Source organism: Entelurus aequoreus, linkage group LG16, assembly GCF_033978785.1.
Source record: "Entelurus aequoreus isolate RoL-2023_Sb linkage group LG16, RoL_Eaeq_v1.1, whole genome shotgun sequence".
NCBI classification, from domain to species: domain Eukaryota; kingdom Metazoa; phylum Chordata; class Actinopteri; order Syngnathiformes; family Syngnathidae; genus Entelurus; species Entelurus aequoreus.
The window spans coordinates 52,546,990-52,565,823 of NC_084746.1; the positions used below are offsets into that span (position 1 = coordinate 52,546,990).

At 40.2% G+C, this 18,834-nt stretch overlaps 1 protein-coding gene across 6 annotated transcripts in view; it reads right to left on the reverse strand.

Annotated features, from left to right (window-relative positions):
- Positions 1-18,834, reverse strand: part of LOC133631183 (receptor-type tyrosine-protein phosphatase mu-like) — a 578,559-nt gene that overhangs the window by 6,404 nt on the left and 553,321 nt on the right. For 5 of the 6 annotated variants that reach the window (XM_062023331.1, XM_062023329.1, XM_062023328.1 and 2 more), the window contains 5 exons: positions 16,861-17,015; positions 16,597-16,732; positions 7,669-7,818; positions 7,437-7,610; positions 2,753-2,884 (listed from right to left, as the gene is read on the reverse strand). In XM_062023331.1, the coding sequence (XP_061879315.1) occupies positions 2,753-2,884; positions 7,437-7,610; positions 7,669-7,818; positions 16,597-16,732; positions 16,861-17,015 (747 nt within the window). The remainder of the gene's footprint in view (positions 1-2,752; positions 2,885-7,436; positions 7,611-7,668; positions 7,819-16,596; positions 16,733-16,860; positions 17,016-18,834) is intronic. The other variant, XM_062023326.1, reaches the window with a different exon arrangement.

Sequence of the window (18,834 nt, forward strand, 5' to 3'; positions counted from 1 at the left end):
ATTTCATACTTGGTCAACAGCCATACAGGTCACACTGAGGGTGACCGTATAAACAACTTTAACACTGTTACAAATATGCGCCACACTGTGAACCCACACCAAACAAGAATGACAAACACATTTCGGGAGAACATCCGCACCGTAACACAACATAAACACAACAGAACAAATACCCAGAACCCCTTGCAGCACTAACTCTTCCGGGACGCTACGATATACCCCCACACCTCAACCTCCTCATGCTCTCTCAGGGAGAGCATGTCCCAAATTCCCATCTGCTGTTTTGAGGCATGTTCAAAAAAATAATGCACTTTGTGACTTCAATAATAAATATGGCAGTGCCATGTTGGCATTTCTTTCCATAACTTGAGTTGATTTATTTTGGAAAACCTTGTTACATTGTTTAATGCATCCAGCGGGGCATCACAACAAAATTAGGCATAATAATGTGTTAATTCCACGACTGTATATATCGGTATCGGTTGATATCGGAATCGGTAATTAAGAGTTGGACAATATCGGAACATCGGATATCGACAAAAAAGCCATTATCGGACATCTCTATCAGCAACATGTCCACACCGACAACTATTTAATGACTTTTCGTGTACTGATGACAAGATTATCATTATTATTATTACGTAGCTGTGTACGTGATGAAGAACCTGAACTACAAAGTGGTAAAAAACATGTCATTTGCTATAGATAATATCTTACAATGTATAACCACTGAAATATGTCAGGAAAAAAGCCAAAACATATTCATCAGTTGTATATATAGATCACCCAAGTCAAGTATAGAAACATTATTGTGATTACTTATGGAGTATATTGTGAATAAATTGAGAACAGGAAGTGAACAAAAGTGTTAGCAACTGTTATGTAAAGAAAAGGGGTAGGATTAAATAAGCTCTGCTTCTTCTTACTCCTTTTCCAACATGTTGAAAAGAGAAACTGGAAATTGTGACGTATCATGTTGTATGCTTGCACGTTCCAAATAAACTCAAACTATTATTGTTATTATCATCATCTTTCATCCTATTATCAATACTAATATTATACAGTCACACACCAAATGATGCAACCCTCATTGTAAATTGTTTGTATTTGCAAAGTTCAATAATACCCATAATAATACACACAATAATAAGTCATTATCAGCCTTCCCGATAAGGTCTGTTCAGGTGTGCTGGAGAGGAGGCTACGCCGGATAGTCCAACCTCGGATTCAGGAGGAACAGTGTGGTTTTCGTCCTGGTGGTGGAACTGTGGACCAGCTCTATACTCTGGGCAGGGTCCTTGAGGGTGCATGGGAGTTTGCCCAACCAGTCTACATGTGCTTTGTGGACTTGGAGAAGGCATTCGACCGTGTCCCTCGGGAAGTCCTGTGGGGAGTGCTCAGAGAGTATGGGGTGTCGGACTGTCTGATTGTGGTGGTCCGCTCCCTGTATGATCAGTGTCAGAGCTTGGTCTGCATTGCCGGCAGTAAGTCGGACACGTTTCCAGTGAGGGTTGGACTCCGCCAAGGCTGCCCTTTGTCACCCATTCTGTTCATAACTTTTATGGACAGAATTTCTAGGCGCAGTCAAGGCATTGAGGGGATCCGGTTTGGTGGCTGCAGGATTAGGTCTCTGCTTTTTGCAGATGATGCGGTCCTGATGGCTTCATCCGGCCAGGATCTTCAGCTCTCACTGGATTGGTTCGCAGCCGAGTGTGAAGCGACTGGGATGAGAATCAGCACCTCCGAGTCTGAGTCCATGGTTCTCGCCCGGAAAAGGGTGGAGTGCCATCTCCGGGTTGGGGAGGAGATCTAGCCCCAAGTGGAGGAGTTCAAGTACCTCGGAGTCTTGTTCACGAGTGAGGGAAGAGTGGATGGTGAGATCGACAGGCGGAACGGTGCGGCGTCTTCAGTAATGCGGACGCTGTATCGATCCGTTGTGGTGAAGAAGGAGCTGAGCTGGAAGGCAAAGCTCTCAATCTACCGGTCGATCTACGTTCCCATCCTCGCCTATGGTCATGAGCTTTGGGTTATGACCGAAAGGACAAGATCACGGGTACAAGCGGCCCAAATGAGCTTCCTTAGAGATAAGGTGAGAAGCTCTGTCATCCGGGGGGAGCTCAAAGTAAACCCGCTGCTCCTCCACATGGAGAGGAACCAGATGAGGTGGTTCGGGCATCTGGTCAGGATGCCACCCAAACGCCTCCCTAGGGAGGTGTTTAGGGCACGTCCGACCGGTAGGAGGCCACCGGGAAGACCCAGGACACGTTGGGAAGACTATGTCCCCCGGCTGGCCTGGGAATGCCTCAGGATCCCCCGGGAGGAGCTGGACGAAGTGGCTGGGGAGAGGGAAGTCTGGGCTTCTCTGCTTAGGCTGCTGCCCCCACGACCGGAAGCGGAAGAAGATGGATGGATAGATGATAACATATACGGTGTTTATAATAACATTTACATTTTCCATCCTTTTCTGCCATATATTTTTTGTGTGTGTTTTTTGCTTACTTGATCGTCAAGTGTGACATTCAGGAAAAAAGCCACTTACTGAGTGTGATAATCGAATATTTATTGATCGTTAAGTTAATTTGCTTGATTAATCGATGTTTGAGCTGGAGGTGCAGGGGAAATGGCATTATCTGTTAGTTTGGCATACACATAACATCATGTAAATGTGTTTCATAAAAGCACTTGCTGCTGTTTTGTCTCAGAGTTTAACCTGCATTATAAATAAATAAAAAAAAACCAGTCCAAAGCCAACCTGGGCGGGGTCGACGTCATTGAGCATGACAATGGAGGTGCAGTGGTAGTCCAGGACCAGCCTCCAGAAGTCTTTGACAGTGTTTGGCAAAGGATGCTGCGTCACGATGAAGGCGGACGGCTGCTTGTAGCTCTAAAAGGACAAAGACACAGACAAGCACATCTTGATTGGACATTCCTCGTGTACTTTTTCGGTATTTCAAAGCTAATGGAGATTCTGTGTCAGACCTTAGGATGCTGCATATTTAACAAAGCTGCTGGTTTAGGTGCCTAATTGTGTACCCAAAACCTTTCATGTTGGATGGAAGCCAGCCCCTGGCATAAACACTCAATGCTGTTGTTTAGGGCCACAACCACTCGGGAGGGCCACATGTTTATGGCAACTGGTCACTTCAGTGGGTGATCATCAACGTGGCAGTCCGGCCTTGCAGGTGTTTACTCGTACTACTTTGATGGACTGAATTGTCTCATGGATACAATTATACTGTATCTCTGCTGAACGTATATTCAGCACTAAGGCCATGTCTAAATATAGATACTCCCAGAGATGAGTGCCATGTACACAACTCGCTGCCTAAAGCGAGTACATAACATCCTGAAGGACAGATACCACGCAGCACATGGCCTCTTCAACCTGCTGCCCTCTGGAAGGAGGTATAGACTGATTGGCGCCAGGACCACCAGAATGTCTCACAGTCTGTATCCCCAGGCTGTGAAACTGCTAAATGAACAGCCTGCCCCTTTGCTGCCCCGGACCATCTTTGTCAGAAAAATGGTATTTAAATTATCAAAAAACTTTCCATTGAACAGACAAGAAGCTGTCTTTGTGGCACCAAGCCAAACGCTCGGAAGATTCCGCTGTGTACGATGGAATCAGACGGGAGGGGTCATCCATTGTCCTCCAAAAACCTGCCAAAGCTGAATCTACGACAAGCCCAAGCCCGAGGGATCTTCTTCTTTTGTCTTCTATCGTGACCGAAAACAAGGACTGTTTACATACTACCCAATCCTGTTGAGAAATGTGTTGTTGCGTAAACATTGAACATCTAAATAAAAGAGAGGACGAAAAGCTTCTTCGTCAGAGCGTGGTGCAGGACTGTACAAAGAAGTACAGTGGCCATGTCTCTCCTCAATTGAGTCCAAATTTAATTCTGTCTCTGTTTGATTCCTTGCCTTTTGTCTTGTTTAATAGATGTCATCAGTGTTTGAACCTGACAATCTTATTACCTCACTCTTCACCACCTCAATAATTATGCTCTGGACATTGCATTGCTGCAACATCAACGTAACACCCATCAGACATCCGACTGTTCCCACACCCACACACCGCTATTTGCAATCTTCTTGACAATGCTGAACTGTAAACTATGGTCTGCACTTCAATGCAGTTCAAACAAAATCTCCTTGACATGTATGACTTACGTGTTATTATGACAATTACAATAAAGGAATTGATTGATTGATTGATGTCTACATTAAGTCATTTAACCCCTTAAACGAATAATTATTTAGCCTAAGCCCCGTCTCAGCCACACTAAACCATCGTTTAAGGCAGGGGTGGGCAATTAATTTTTACCGGGGGCCGCATGAGCAACCCGAGCACTGCTGGAGGGCCACATTGACAATATTTCAATTAACTTTTGCTCAATATTATTTTTGATATATACCGTAAGATAAATAATAATAATAATAATAATAATTAATAATAATAATAATACTTTCATTTAACCTAACTTAACTTTATACCAAAAGCACTGCTTTGGAAATCATTTGTACCCCTTTCAGAGATCACATTTAGTTCCCCTTAAACATCCTCATGTTGCACAATGAAATGTAAGCATAGGTTGAAGTGTGCATTCCTGTAACTTTCTCTAGTAACAGCATTCCATAATTAATATAAATAAATTAACATTAATAATAAATGACAGTAAAATAAGCACACGTATGACTGAAGAGTCATAGTGTAACTTTGTGTGGTGTTTGAGTTGTCCGACTTTTTGTGTGGCCATAAACGCAGCAGTGGTTTAGTGCTATGCATGTTGGTGACAGATGACAAGTTGGTTTTGGCCTGGTTTGTACGGCAGAAAATGACTAGTTTTTCCAGATAGAAGTGTTTTATTCTTGTTTTTGGTGTGGTTATGGCCGAATATAAACAGTTTTGCTCAATAAAGTGATCGATATAATTCCTGGCCTCGAAGCATCTCGATAGACGTTACAATAATTGAACGGTGTTCAATTGAACGGTGTTGACGAACACAGTTAGGGCCGCTTGTTGTCACTGTCACTCAGAGTTGCATTGCAAAATTACACAGAAAAAATGTGTTTATTTTGTTTAGAATTCAGATGGGGTTTGATTTGGTGCGCGGCATATATTTGCTGTGCGCAGAGGACGCTTGAGCAGTGCGCAATTGCGCAGGCGCGCACCTTAAAGGGAACGTTGCTTGGCAGTCCATGTCTTGTTGGAAACACGCCATTTGTCATCAACTTTTCTCTTTTTGGCGTCTCGGGAGTAACCGGGCATCACTTGTCGCTGTGCACCTTCACTCGCAGGTTACACACGGACATACGTCCATAAATAACACTTTTCAAAATAAAAGCAGCGCAGTTGTATTGCGCGCACGACATGGATGTTTTTTCAACTTTATTTTGTAATTTGTGATTGCAGCTGTTCACAGAATTCACTCACAATCACGCACGCGCAGACGTCCACACGGAAGTAATACAAATAACGCTTTTCAAAACAAAAGCAGCACCGTTGTATTGCACACTCGACATAGATACTTTTTAAAATTTATTTTGCAATTTATGATTGGCCTCACACACAAAGGGCCCAATGTGGCCCGCGGGCCGCAGAATGCCCAGGTCTGGTTTAAGGTATCCCTCCTCGGACAATTTTTTACACGGGTAAGTACGCCGTGTATTTCTTGAATCTCCGGCTCTAAGCTTTGTATGGACTCATTGATCGTTTACAAACTGAGTTCGGAGAGGAAGTGACACCAGAAAGACCGCGCCACAGCCAGCTTCATAATAAAGCGGTTTCGTAACTCGGAGCTAACCACTGGAAATATTTTGGTGGTAGCGGGGGGGGTGTATATTGTAGCGTCCCGGAAGAGTTAGTGCTGCAAGGGGTTCCGGGTATTTGTTCTGTTGTGTTTATGTTGTGTTACGGTGCGGATGTTCTCCCGAAATGTGTTTGTCATTCTTGTTTGGTGTGGGTTCACAGTGTGGCGTATATTTGTAACAGTGTTAAAGTTATTTATACGGCCACCCTCAGTGTGACTTGTATGCCTGTTGATCAAGTATACCTTGCATTCACTTATGTGTGTGTAAAAGCCGCATATATTATATGATTGGATGTATGGAGGTAAAGCGGACGTGACGACAGGTTGTAGAGGACGATAAAGGCAGTGCCTTTACGACACGCCCCCAATATTGTTGTCCGGGTGGAAATCGGGAGAAATTCGGGAGAATGGTTGCCCCGGGTGATTTTCAGGAGGGGCACTGAAATTCGGGAGTGTTGGCAAGTATGCCTTTACAAGGCGCAAGCTTCAAAATGCGATGTGTTGAGGGGTTAAAGTACCAATGATTGTCACACACACACTAGGTGTGGCGAAATTATTCTCTGCATTTGACCCATCACCCTTTATCACCCCCTGGGAGGTGAGGGGAGCAGTGAGCAGCAGCGGTGGCCGCGCCCGGGACTCATTTTTGGTGATTTAACCCCCAATTCCAACCCTTGATGCCGAGTGTGAAGTATTACAATTAATATTCATGAGGCTGCCGTCAGCACTATAGCCCCTCGGCTAGAGATGTCCGATAATATCGGGCTGCCGATATTATCGGATGATAAATGCTTTTAAATGTAATATCGAAAATTTTCAGGATAGGTTTCAAAAAGTAAAATTTATGGCTTTTAAAACGGACATAGGGAAAAGTACAGATCGCCAATAAACCTTAAAGGCACTGCCTTTGCGTGCCGGCCCAATCACATAATATCTACGGCTTTTCACACACACAAGTGAATGCAAGGCATACTTGGTCAACAGCCATACAGGTCACACTGAGGGTGGACGTGTAAACAACTTTAACACTGTTACAAATATGCGCCACACTGTGAACCCACACCAAACAAGAATGACAAACACATTTCGGGAGAACATCCGCACCGTAACACAACAGAACAAATACCCAGAACCCCTTGCAGCACCCCCCGCTATTCCCTACCCCCCGCCCCTTCCCCAACTCAACCCCGCCCACCTCAACCTCCTCATGCTCTCTCAGGGAGAGCATGTCCCAAATTCCAAGCTGCTGTTTTGAGGCATGTTTTAAAAAATAATGCACTTTGTGACTTCAATAATAAATATGGCAGTGCCATGTTGGCATTTTTTTCCATAACTTGAGTTGATTTATTTTGGAAAACCTTGTTACATTGTTTAATGCATCCAGCGGGGCATCACAACAAAATTAGGCATAATAATGTGTTAATTCCATGACTGTATATATCGTATCGGTTGATATCGGAATCGGTAATTAAGAGTTGCACGATATCGGAATATCGGAAATTGGCAAAAAAGCCATTATCGGACATCTCTACCCTCAGCCCCTCACGTGTTGCACCATTAATAGTACAGGCTGAAATGGCGCCGCAAACATAAAACTTGTTTGGGGCCACAAAAAGGCCTTACGTCCATGAGGGCGGCGTTGATGTAGTTGGAGCTCTCCCCGTCAATGGTGATGAGGAAGGGCAGGCAGCGGTCGGGGGGCAGGACGTCCATGCAACGGTTCTTCTCGTGGTTCCTTGGCAGCAGAGCGATGCTGCAGTCCTCCACCCTCAGCGTGGGTGTCACCATGTTCAGAGTCTACCGACGTAAACACCGTCATTAACACGCTGACCACCTCCGTCCCCCTCACACTTACCCGAAACTCCTCCTTGATGGGGCTGGAGTTGGTCTGCGGGTCCAAGCGGTTCATGTCGTAGTAGACCGAGCGGAACTGTCCGGCGGGGATGGTGGTGTCGCCGCAGAGACACGCCTCCAAGATGGCATCGTGGATGAAGACGTACTGCTCCTGCAAGACACGGCATCCTCATTGCGAATCCGTATGGGAACATTGGAGGAACTCAAGGCGGCAGACCTTTGCTTGAACCAGACTTGATTATTCCTTGGGCTTGTTTACCATGACTAACGTTTGTCTCTAAAGGTCACTTGATAGATTTTTGCGGTGTTTTTTAAAATTTTTTTTAGGTACAAGCCTTAGGAGGGCATCTCTGCACTACTCTGACCTTTTTAGGCCCTCAGTGACCCAAATACACGATGACATGGTCTATGTGCTCGTTGAGGATACTACTATTATTATTATTATCATTAATATTATTATCATCCTTATTATTATTGTTGTTATTATAGTTGTTGCAGATACTAACATTAGTGCAGTGGTTCTTAACCTGGGTTCGATTGAACCCTAGGGGTTCGGTGAGTCGGCCTCAGGGGCTCGGCGGTGCCTCAACCGAGGAGGTCAGAACACACCCGACTCATCGTGTAAATAAAAACTTCTCCCTATCGACGTGTTATGGATACACCCAAACAATGTTCCCTCTAATTTTCCATATGCGTGGACCTACTCAGTGGCCTAGCGGTTAGAGTGTCCGCCCTGAGATGGGTAGGTTGTGAGTTCCAACCCCGGCCGAGTCATACCAAAGACTATAAAAATGGGAGCCATTACCTCCCTGCTTGGCACTCAGCATCAAGGGTTGGAATTGGGGGTTAAATCACCAAAAATAATTCCTGGGCGCAGTACCGCTGCTGCCCACTGCTCCCCTCACTTCCCAGGGGGTGAACAAGGGTGATGGGTCAAATGCATAGGACAAATTTCACCATACCTAGTGTGTGACAATCATTGGTACTTTAACTTAGATGTGCACACTGTGGCCACACCAGCAGAGTTTTATTACTATAATCAAATGACAGCAGTAATTTCCATGGGATTATTTTCTGAAATAAGTGTTTTGGCCCACTTACAATGACAGTAACACAACATATTGTTTTTCATGAGCTGTGTACTAGTATTGTATGTCTGGGTGGGGGTCCTGCTTTGGAAATAATTTGTACCCCTTTCCAATATCGCATTTAGTTCCCACTAAAACATTCACATGTTGCACAATGAGATGTAAACATGGGATCATGTGTACATTCCTGTAACTTTCTGTTTGTAAAATATATCTTTATTAGTATTTCTTTAATATAATAACATCATTTCATGATTAATATTTATAAATTAAGAAAAAAAACATTTTATTTTTCACTAAAGAAGGGTTCGGTGAATGCGCATATGAAACTGGTGGGGTTCAGTACCTCCAACAAGGTTAAGAACCGCTGCATTAGCGTTTGTATGATCTGCAGTATGACCCTACACCAGACTGTGGTCAAACTGTGGTACGAGTACCACCAGTGGTACGTGGGCTTCATCTAGTGCAGACCTGGGCAAATTAAGGCCCGTTGAGCTTTTCAATCCGGCCAGCCGGACATTCCCAAATATTTTTTTTTAGATCTTTAAGATGGAAACTGTATCTACCATTCTTCTGTAATCTGTTTTGTGTTTTCTCCGTGTGTTTGATGTTCGGCTTTTCCGCCGGAATTGTGCCCTTATATGGGGAATTAAGGGCGTTTACCTATGCGAATTATGGAATTAAGGGTGTTTACATATGCATATTGGGGAAATAAGGGCGTGTTTACATGCAAATTATGACAGACACGCACGCGCTAACCATTTGGCATCAACTTAAGAACAGCAGGTGGGAACAATTTGGCCGTTTAAGAACACGTCATGAATTTGAATGAACTCCTCTTAGAAAATCACTTAGGAAGAAAAATATACGGAGCCCCTAAAGGGACATGGGGGAATTAAAAATTTTTTTTTTTTTATTTGTTTATTATTATTTTTGTAGACATGTATCTCGTGCGCACGAGAAACTTTTTATAAAGTTATAAAAAAAATAATAATAATATTATTAATTAATTTTTTTTTTTTTTTTTTTTAGACATGTATCTCGTGCGCAAGAGAAGCTTTAGGGGCGCACGAGATAGTTTCTCATGCGCACGAGATACATGTCTAAAAAAATAAAAAATAAAAAAAATAAATAATTTTTTAATTTTTTTTTATAACTTCATAAAAAGTTTTTCGTGCGCACGAGATACATGTCTAAAAAAATAAAAAAATAAACAAAAATAATAATTACAAAATTTTTTTTTTATAACTTCATAAAAAGTTTCTCATGCGCACGAGATACATGTCTAAAAAAAAAAAAAAAAAAAAAAATAAATTATAAAAAAATAAATTTCCCCCATGTCCCTTTAGGGGCTCCGTAAAAATAAAAGGAAAAGTCAGACTGATTTGCAGGTGTGTATTTTGTTGTGAGTTTATGCACTGTGTTGGTTTTGTTGTTTGAACAAGGTGATGTTCATGCACGCTTCATTTTGTGCACCAGTAAAAAAAACATGGTAACACTTTAGTATGGGGAACATATTCACCATTAATTAGTTGCTTATTAACATGCAAATTAGTAACATATTGGCTCTTAACTAGTCATTATTAAGTACTTATTAATGCCTTATTCGGCATGGCCTTATTATAACCCTAACCCTCTAACCCTAACCCTAACTAAATAACTCTAAATTAAATCTTTGTTACTTAGAATATGTTCCCCTAGTGTCCAAATAACTCTAAATTAAGTCTTTGTTACTTAGAATATGTTACCCATACTAAAGTGTTACCAAAAACATATAACTTTGTCTTTAATTTGAAAAAAAATAAATATTTTTTTTCACTAAAGAAGGGTTCGGTGAACGCGCATATGAAACTGGTGGGGTTCGGTACCTCCAACAAGGTTAAGAACCACTGGACTAGTCTCTTACGTGAATGAGCTAAATAATATTATTTGATATTTTACGGTAATGTGTTAATAATTTCACACATAAGTCGCTCCCGAGTATAAGTCGCACCCCCGGCCAAACTATGAAAAAAACTGTGACTTATAGTCGGAAAAATACGGTAATCATACAGAAAAACTTGTAAAGTCATGAGAATACAATTGTAATGTGCTGAAAACAATACCATAATGTTCCAAGATTAAAGTCGTAATACCGATAAAGAGCCATACAGTTTTGATATAGGTCGTCATTTGATCGTACAAGTGTACCTAATAAAGTGTACGCTTGAGGTCAAGACAACGGAAGGAAGGAAGTGGAAGATGGCTTCCTCCTAATCCTCCCTCCTTCCATCCATCCGTCAGTCAAGCAGCTGACACGATGTCGCTGCTGGAGGCTTGATGGAAATCTGTTCCGAAGTGACATTTCCAGCCGACACCCGCTTGTCGTTTCCCAGTAAAATCCACGCGTGCTCACACAAGGTCACCGATGAGAAGATTTGCAAGGTGACACGTGTAGTAGTTTGATTAGAGACATGTTCTTCCAAACGCATCCGAAGCGGCGTTTTAGCCGCAATCCACGGCGCTCCAGCCAATCGGGTTGCGGGGTCTGAGCTCGGCCTGTAGCCAACTAGGACACCTGCGAGGGCGAAAACCTGTTTTTGCCTCACTTTGAAGGTCACTGAACTTGAGGAGAGGAGTGACTCAGCGGCGTTGGAGCCGCACACCTCCCCGACGAGGACGCTGTCGGTGAAACATTTGCCCGTTAAAGCCAACGACGCTTGTGATTTAAAGGGAATTATGAGCAAATGATGCGTTCAAGTGACACCTCCAGATGGCTCGGGCAAGACCTGGTGCTTTGCGGGAGGACGCGGCGGGCTAAATGTGCTCGGTTACAAGCTCACTAAAGTCTTTTATGGCGGACCACCCTGCCAAGTACTGTATGTAGCCCTCGGAAAGGCTTGGAATGCGACCCCCTTCCCCCAATAAACGCCTTTTGTGAGGCACCCTCAGGTAAGGGAGGGAATAAATGTCACAACACATTTGTGTATGTTGAAAAAAATAATCCTGCTCGTGTCCGTAATGCATTGTCTAATATTCTGTGCAGAAAATTGTACTTTCATTAGTATGCTAATGCATTTTAATTAGAGTTGAAGCTTGGCACATTTACTACTGATACCAATCAATAGTAATATTTTGTTTTAGTGTATCGTCAGTGGCAATTTTGCAAATTTTGCAGCACTGGACCGAGCAGAGGGCGCTGTGTTCAAATATATGTTTATATTTATTGCAGAGTATGAATTCTACTGCAAAATTATTTATAAGAATAAACTTTATAATTATTTTAAGTGGCTTTCTTGGAGTTATTTTCTTAGTATGTGTTTGTAGGGCTATGTTCCCAAGTGCCAACAAGTGACAAGTGAACAATTCTGTCCATATACGTACATGCTCGCGAAGATGTGTTATGTATTATAATGAGTCACTTATCTCTGTTATTATAATAATAATAATAATAATAATGGACTCTTGAACGCATCATAATAATCCCCTTAATTCCCCCCAAAAATGGATTAACTCGCTGGAATATAAAGACAATATAATATACATCCATAAACCTGGATGCATATGCTAAAGTGCAATATATTTATCTGTACAGTAATCTATTTATTTATATCTGCACCTTATTGCTTTTTTATCCTGCGCTACCATGAGCTAATGCAACGAAATTCCGTTCTTATCTGTACTGTAAAGTTGACATTTGAATGACAATAAAAAGGAAGTCTAAAGTCTAAAGGCTAATAATAATAATAATAATAATAATGATAATAAAAAATAATTTACCATTTACCATGAATTGATTATAATAGATTTAATAATAGATTTTATTTGTAAAAGCACTTTACATTGAACAAACAACCTCAAAGTGCTACAGTGCATTTAAAAACAAAAACAAAACAACAACGCTAGAACCACAAATAGCTGCCTCCAACAAGTAAAAAAAATAGTAAAAAAAATAAAAAACTAGAACAGCCTAATAACTAGAACTAGCACACATATATCTAAAATAAGTTGTTGTTTTTTGTTTTTTTTTTAAAAAAGAAGGGTTTTTAAGCCTTATTTAAAAGCATCCACAGTCTGTGGTGCCCTCAGGTGGTCAGGGAGAGCATTCCACATACTGGGAGCGGCGGCGCAGAAAGGCAGCAGTGGACCTAGCAGAGGGCGCTGTGTTCAAATATATGTTTACATTTATTGCAGAGTATGGATTCTACTGCAAAATAATTTTGTAAGAATAAACTGCCTTTGTAATTATTTTTAATTGGCTTTCTTGGAGGTTTTTTCTTAGTATGTGTTTGTAGGGCTATGTTCCCAAGTGCCAACAAGTGACAAGTGAACAATTCTGTCCATATACGTACATGCTCACGAAGATGTGTTATGTATTATAATGAGTCACTTATCTCTGTTATAATAATAATAATAATAATAATAATAATAATAATAATAATAATAATAGACTCTTGAACGCATCATAATTATCCCCTCAATTCCCCCCAAAAATGGATTAACTCGCTGGAATATAAATACAATATAATATACATCCATAAACCTGGATGCATATGCTAAGGTGCAATATATTTATCTGTACAGTAATCTATTTATTTATATCTGCACCTCATTGCTTTTTTTATCCTGCACTACCATGAGCTAATGCAACGAAATTCCGTTCTTATCTGTACTGTAAAGTTGAAATTTGAATGACAATAAAAAGGAAGTCTAAAGTCTAAAGGCTAATAATAATAATAATAATAATAATAATAATAATAATAATAATAATAAAAATAATTTACCATTTACCATGAATTGATTATAATAGATTTAATAATAGAATTTATTTGTAAAAGCACTTTACATTGAACAAACAACCTCAAAGTGCTACAGTGCATTTAAAAACAAAAACAAAACAACAATGCTAGAACCACAAATAGCTGCCCCCAACAAGTAAAATAAATAGTAAAAAAATAAAAATAAAAACTACAACAGCCTAATAATTCACATGTGAATAATACAAATACAGTCTATTATACAGCATTTTTCACATGTGAATAATATAAATACAGTCTATTATACAGCATTATTCACATGTGAATAACATAAATACAGTCTATTATACAGCATTATTCACATGTGAATAATATACATACATTCTATTATACAGCATTATTCACATGTGAATAATATAAATACAGTCTATTATACAGCATTATTCACATGTGAATAATATAAATACAGTCTATTATACAGCATTATTCACATGTATATATATATGGATGTAAGAAATGAAAATAAAGAATTCATTCAAAATAATTTTAAATGTGAATCAAAATGATATGGTCCTCTCCAAGGTTTCTCATAGTCATTCACATTGACGTCCCACTGGGGTGAGTTTTCCTTGCCCGTATGTGGGCTCTGTACCGAGGATGTCGTTGTGGCTTGTACAGCCCTTTGAGACACTTGTGATTTAGGGCTATATAAATAAACATTGATTGATTGATATTCAACCTGAAAAATAAATTGTGTTCTCTACTTTTTATTTGGAATACACTGATGTATTTTTTCAAAATACAACATCAAAACTTGAACTTTTCGATTTCAAAGTACATTTTTTCAAGTACAAAACTTTCGACCCTGATTTAGCTCCATAGAAGAGAAAATTAAATAAGATAAAAATGATAAGTTTTCCATTTTCTTAGTTTCATTTAGATCGATGATGGCCAAAAATACCTACGTCAGACTTCTACTAGTACGAGCTCTCGATCGTTAGCAGAAATAATTGTTTCCAGGTAAACAAAGTTTAGTGCTTCACAGTCAAATGTATTGGTCACATGGCTTTTTTTTTAAAGTGACACACACATCCAGGTGTCGAGGTAACACCGTGTCACTCCTCGTGTTTTATAACGTATCGATGCTTCAGTATTGTTTGAGCCATCACAAGTAAAAAGCAAAAAAACACGCAGTTACAAAACATCATATTTGTCAGAGCATCTTCCCGCTGCAAAACATTGAGTGAATTAATAAAAACAGCGCCCTCTGCTGAATTCCTAGTTGCAGTACATTTTCCCCATCCGTTTAATTTATATTTAAGTTGACATAAAAAAACTCATTATTTACAATTTAAAATGGGGATGTGAATGCCGATAATGTGGTTATTAACTGCCTGAAGTAAGAAAAAAAACAAATACATGGCATACCGCATTTTTCGGAGTATAAGTCGCTCCGGAGTATAAGTCGCACCGGCCGAAAATGCATAATAAAGAAGGAAAAAAACATATATAAGTCGCATTGCAGTATAAGTCACATTTTTTGGGGAAATGTATTTGATAAAAGCCAACACCAAGAATAGACATTTAAATGGCAATTTAAAATGTCTAAAGAATAGTGAACAACAGGCTGAATAAGTGTACGTTATATGAGGCATAAATAACCAACTGGTATGTTAACGTAACATATTATGGTAAGAGTCATTCAAATAACTATAACATATAGAACATGCTATACGTTTACCAAACAATCTGTCACTCCTAATCGCTAAATCCCATGAAATCTTATACGTCTAGTCCAGGGGTCACCAACCTTTTTGAAAGCAAGAGCTACTTCTTGGGTACTGATTCATGCGAAGGGCTACCAGTTTGATACACACTTCAATAAATTGCCAGAAATAGCCAATTTGCTCAATTGACCTTTAACTCTATGTTATTATTAATAATTAATGATATTTACACTTAATTGAACGGTTTAAAAGAGGAGACAACACGAAAAAAATGACAATTACATTTTGAAACATAGTTTATCTTCAATTTCGACTCTTTAAAATTCAAAATTCAACCGAAAAAAAGAAGAGAAAAACTAGCTAATTCGAATCTTTTTGAAAAAATTAAAAAAAGAATTTATGGAACATCATTAGTAATTTTTCCTGATTAAGATTAATTTTAGAATTTTGATGACATGTTTTAAATAGGTTAAAATCCAATCTACAATTTGTTAGAATATATAACAAATTGGACCAAGCTATATTTCTAACAAAGACAAATCAATATTTCTTCTAGATTTTCCAGAACAACATTTTTAAAAGAAATTCCAAAGACTTTGAAATAAGATTTAAATTTGATTCTACAGATTTTCTAGATTTGCCAGAATAATTTTTTTGAATTTTAATCATAATAAGTTTGAAGAAATATTTCACAAATATCCTTCGTCGAAAAAACAGAAGCTAAAATGAAGAATTTAATTAAAATGTATTTATTATTCTTTACAATAAAAAAAAACAATTTACTTGAACATTGTCAGAATTGTCAGGAAAGAAGAGGAAGGAATTTAAAAGGTATATGTGTTTAAAAATCCTAAAATCATTTTTAAGGTTGTATTTTTTCTCTAAAATTGTCTTTCTGAAAGTTATAAGAAGCAAAGTAAAAAAATTAATTAATTTATTTAAAAAAGTGAAGACCCAGTCTTTAAAATATTTTCTTGGATTTTCAAATTCTATTTGAGTTTTGTCTCTCTTAGAATTAAAAATGTCGGGCAAAGCGAGACCAGCTTGCTAGTAAATAAATAAAATTTAAAAAATAGAGGCAGCTCACTGGTAAGTGCTGCTATTTGAGCTATTTTTAGAACAGGCCAGCGGGCTACTCATCTGGTCCTTACGGGCTACCTGGTGCCCGCGGGCACCGCGTTGGTGACCCCTGGTCTAGTCTCTTACGTGAATGAGCTAAATAATATTATTTGATATTTTACGCTAATGTGTTAATAGTTTCACACATAAGTCGCTCCTGAGTATAAGTCGCACCCCCCGGCCAAACTATGAAAAAAAACTGCGACTTATAGTCCGAAAAATACGGTACTTATTCCACAGGGCCCTGGATGCGTCCTACCTCGGTCTGAACCATGTTGACCCGGCGTGATCTCAGCTCCCTGACGCAGTTGTAGATGTCCACCACGCCCTCGCGCTCCGCCATGTCCAGCATGATGTCGATGACGACGAAGCAGCCCGTCCGACCGGCGCCGGCGCTGCAGAGAAAGCACGGGGCAGGGTTGAATACCGTGGACCTCCACAAAAAAAGGGTGGTCAAGCTTTTCCGATTCTGGACATTCGTTCAAGCAGTGACTGTTCAGTTCCGAGTGGGCCCGGTACAGACCTGCAGTGGACCACCATGGGCCCGGCATTGCTCAAGGTCTTGGCCTTGACCCGTCTGATGAAGCCCAGCAGGCCGGTGGTGTGGTAGGGCACGCCGTGGTCAGGCCAGCCTGTGAAGTGGAACTGACGGATCTCCCGGATCTCGTGAGCGCCCCTCTGGAGTACAGTCGTCATGGAAACACACACACAGAAAGGTCATATTTAGCAGAATATAAGACAAATATATTGTATACCGGTGTATGCAGCAACCGCCTGTTGGTTGATGTGTGCAGACTCCTTGACCACGACTACAAATCTACTTTTTCAGACTATTTAAGTATAACTATAACTTAACTATATATGTAAAGGTGAGGCCTTTAATCCCAGGAACACCATTCCTACCGTCAAGCATGGTGGTGGTAGTATTATGCTTTGGGCCTGTTTTTCTACCAATGGAACTGGTGCTTTACAGAGAGTAAATAGGACAATGAAAAAGGAGGATTACCTCCAAATTCTTCAGGACAAGCTAAAATCATCAGACCGGAGGTTGGGTCTTGGGCGCCGTTGGGTGTTCCAACAGGACGATGACCCCAAACACACCTCAAAAGTGGTAAAGGAATGGCTAAATCAGGCTAAAATTGAAGTTTTAGAATGGCCTTCCCAAAGTCCTGACTTAAACGGGTAGACAATGCTGAAGAAACAAGTCCATGTCAGAAAACCAACACATATATCTGAAGTGCACCAATTTCGTCAAGAGGAGTGATCAACAATTCAAGCAGAAGCTTGTGGATGGCTACCAAAAGCACCTTATTGCAGGTAAACTTGTAAGCAAATATTAACATTGCTGTCTGTATACTTTTGACCCAGCAGGTGTGCTCACATTTCCAGTAGAGCCATAATAAATTCATAAAAGAAGCAAACTTCATGAATGTTTTTTGTGAGCAACAAGTATGTGCTCCAATCACTACATCACAAAAAAACAAGAGTTGTAGAAATGATTGGAAACTCAAGACAGCCATGACATGATGTTCTTTACAAGTGTATGTACACTTTTGATCGCGACTAGAGATGTCTGATAATGTCTTTTTGGCCGATATCCGATATTCCGATATTGTCCATTTCTTGTAGAGGTGGGCGGGGTTGAGGTGGGGGGAGGGAAGGGGTAGCGGGGGGTGTATATCGTAGCGTCCCGGAAGAGTTAGCGCCGCAAGGGGTTCTGGGTATTTCTTCTGTTGTGTTTATGTTGTGTTACGGTGCGGATGTTCTCCCGAAATGTGTTTGTCATTCTTGTTTGGTGTGGGTTCACAGTGTGGCGCATATTTGTAACAGTTTTAAAGTTGTTTATACGGCCACCCTCAGTGTGACCTGTATGGCTGTTGACCAAGTATGCCTTGCATTCACTTGTGTGTGTGACAAGCCGTAGATATTATGTGACTGGGCCGGCACGCAAAGGCAGTGCCTTTAAGGTTTATTGGCGCTCTGTACTTCTCCCTACGTCCGTGTACACAGCGGCCTTTTAAAAAGTCATACATTTTACTTTTTGAAACCGATACCAATCATTTTGAAACCGATACCGATAATTCCCGATATTACATTTTAAAGCATTTATCGGCCGATAATATCGGCAGTCCGATATTATCGGACATCTCTAATCGCGACTGTATTTTGTCTTATTGTACTGCACTGTAATACATATAACACATAAAGGAAACTTAATTTCACAATTAATCTAAGCTAAACATGTAGAATATGCTTAAAAAAATTAAAATACAAAAATCTGCGATGTACTGTAGCGATGGCTGTATGAAGTGTGATATAGCGAGGGACGACTGCAGTACTCCTTGTATTGGATCGTGTACCTAATGAAGTATCGATAGTAGAGATGTCCGATAATGGCTTTTTTGCCGATATCCGATATTCCGATATTGTCCAACTTTTAATTACCGATTCCGATATCAACCGATACCGATGTATACAGTGGTGGAATTAACACATT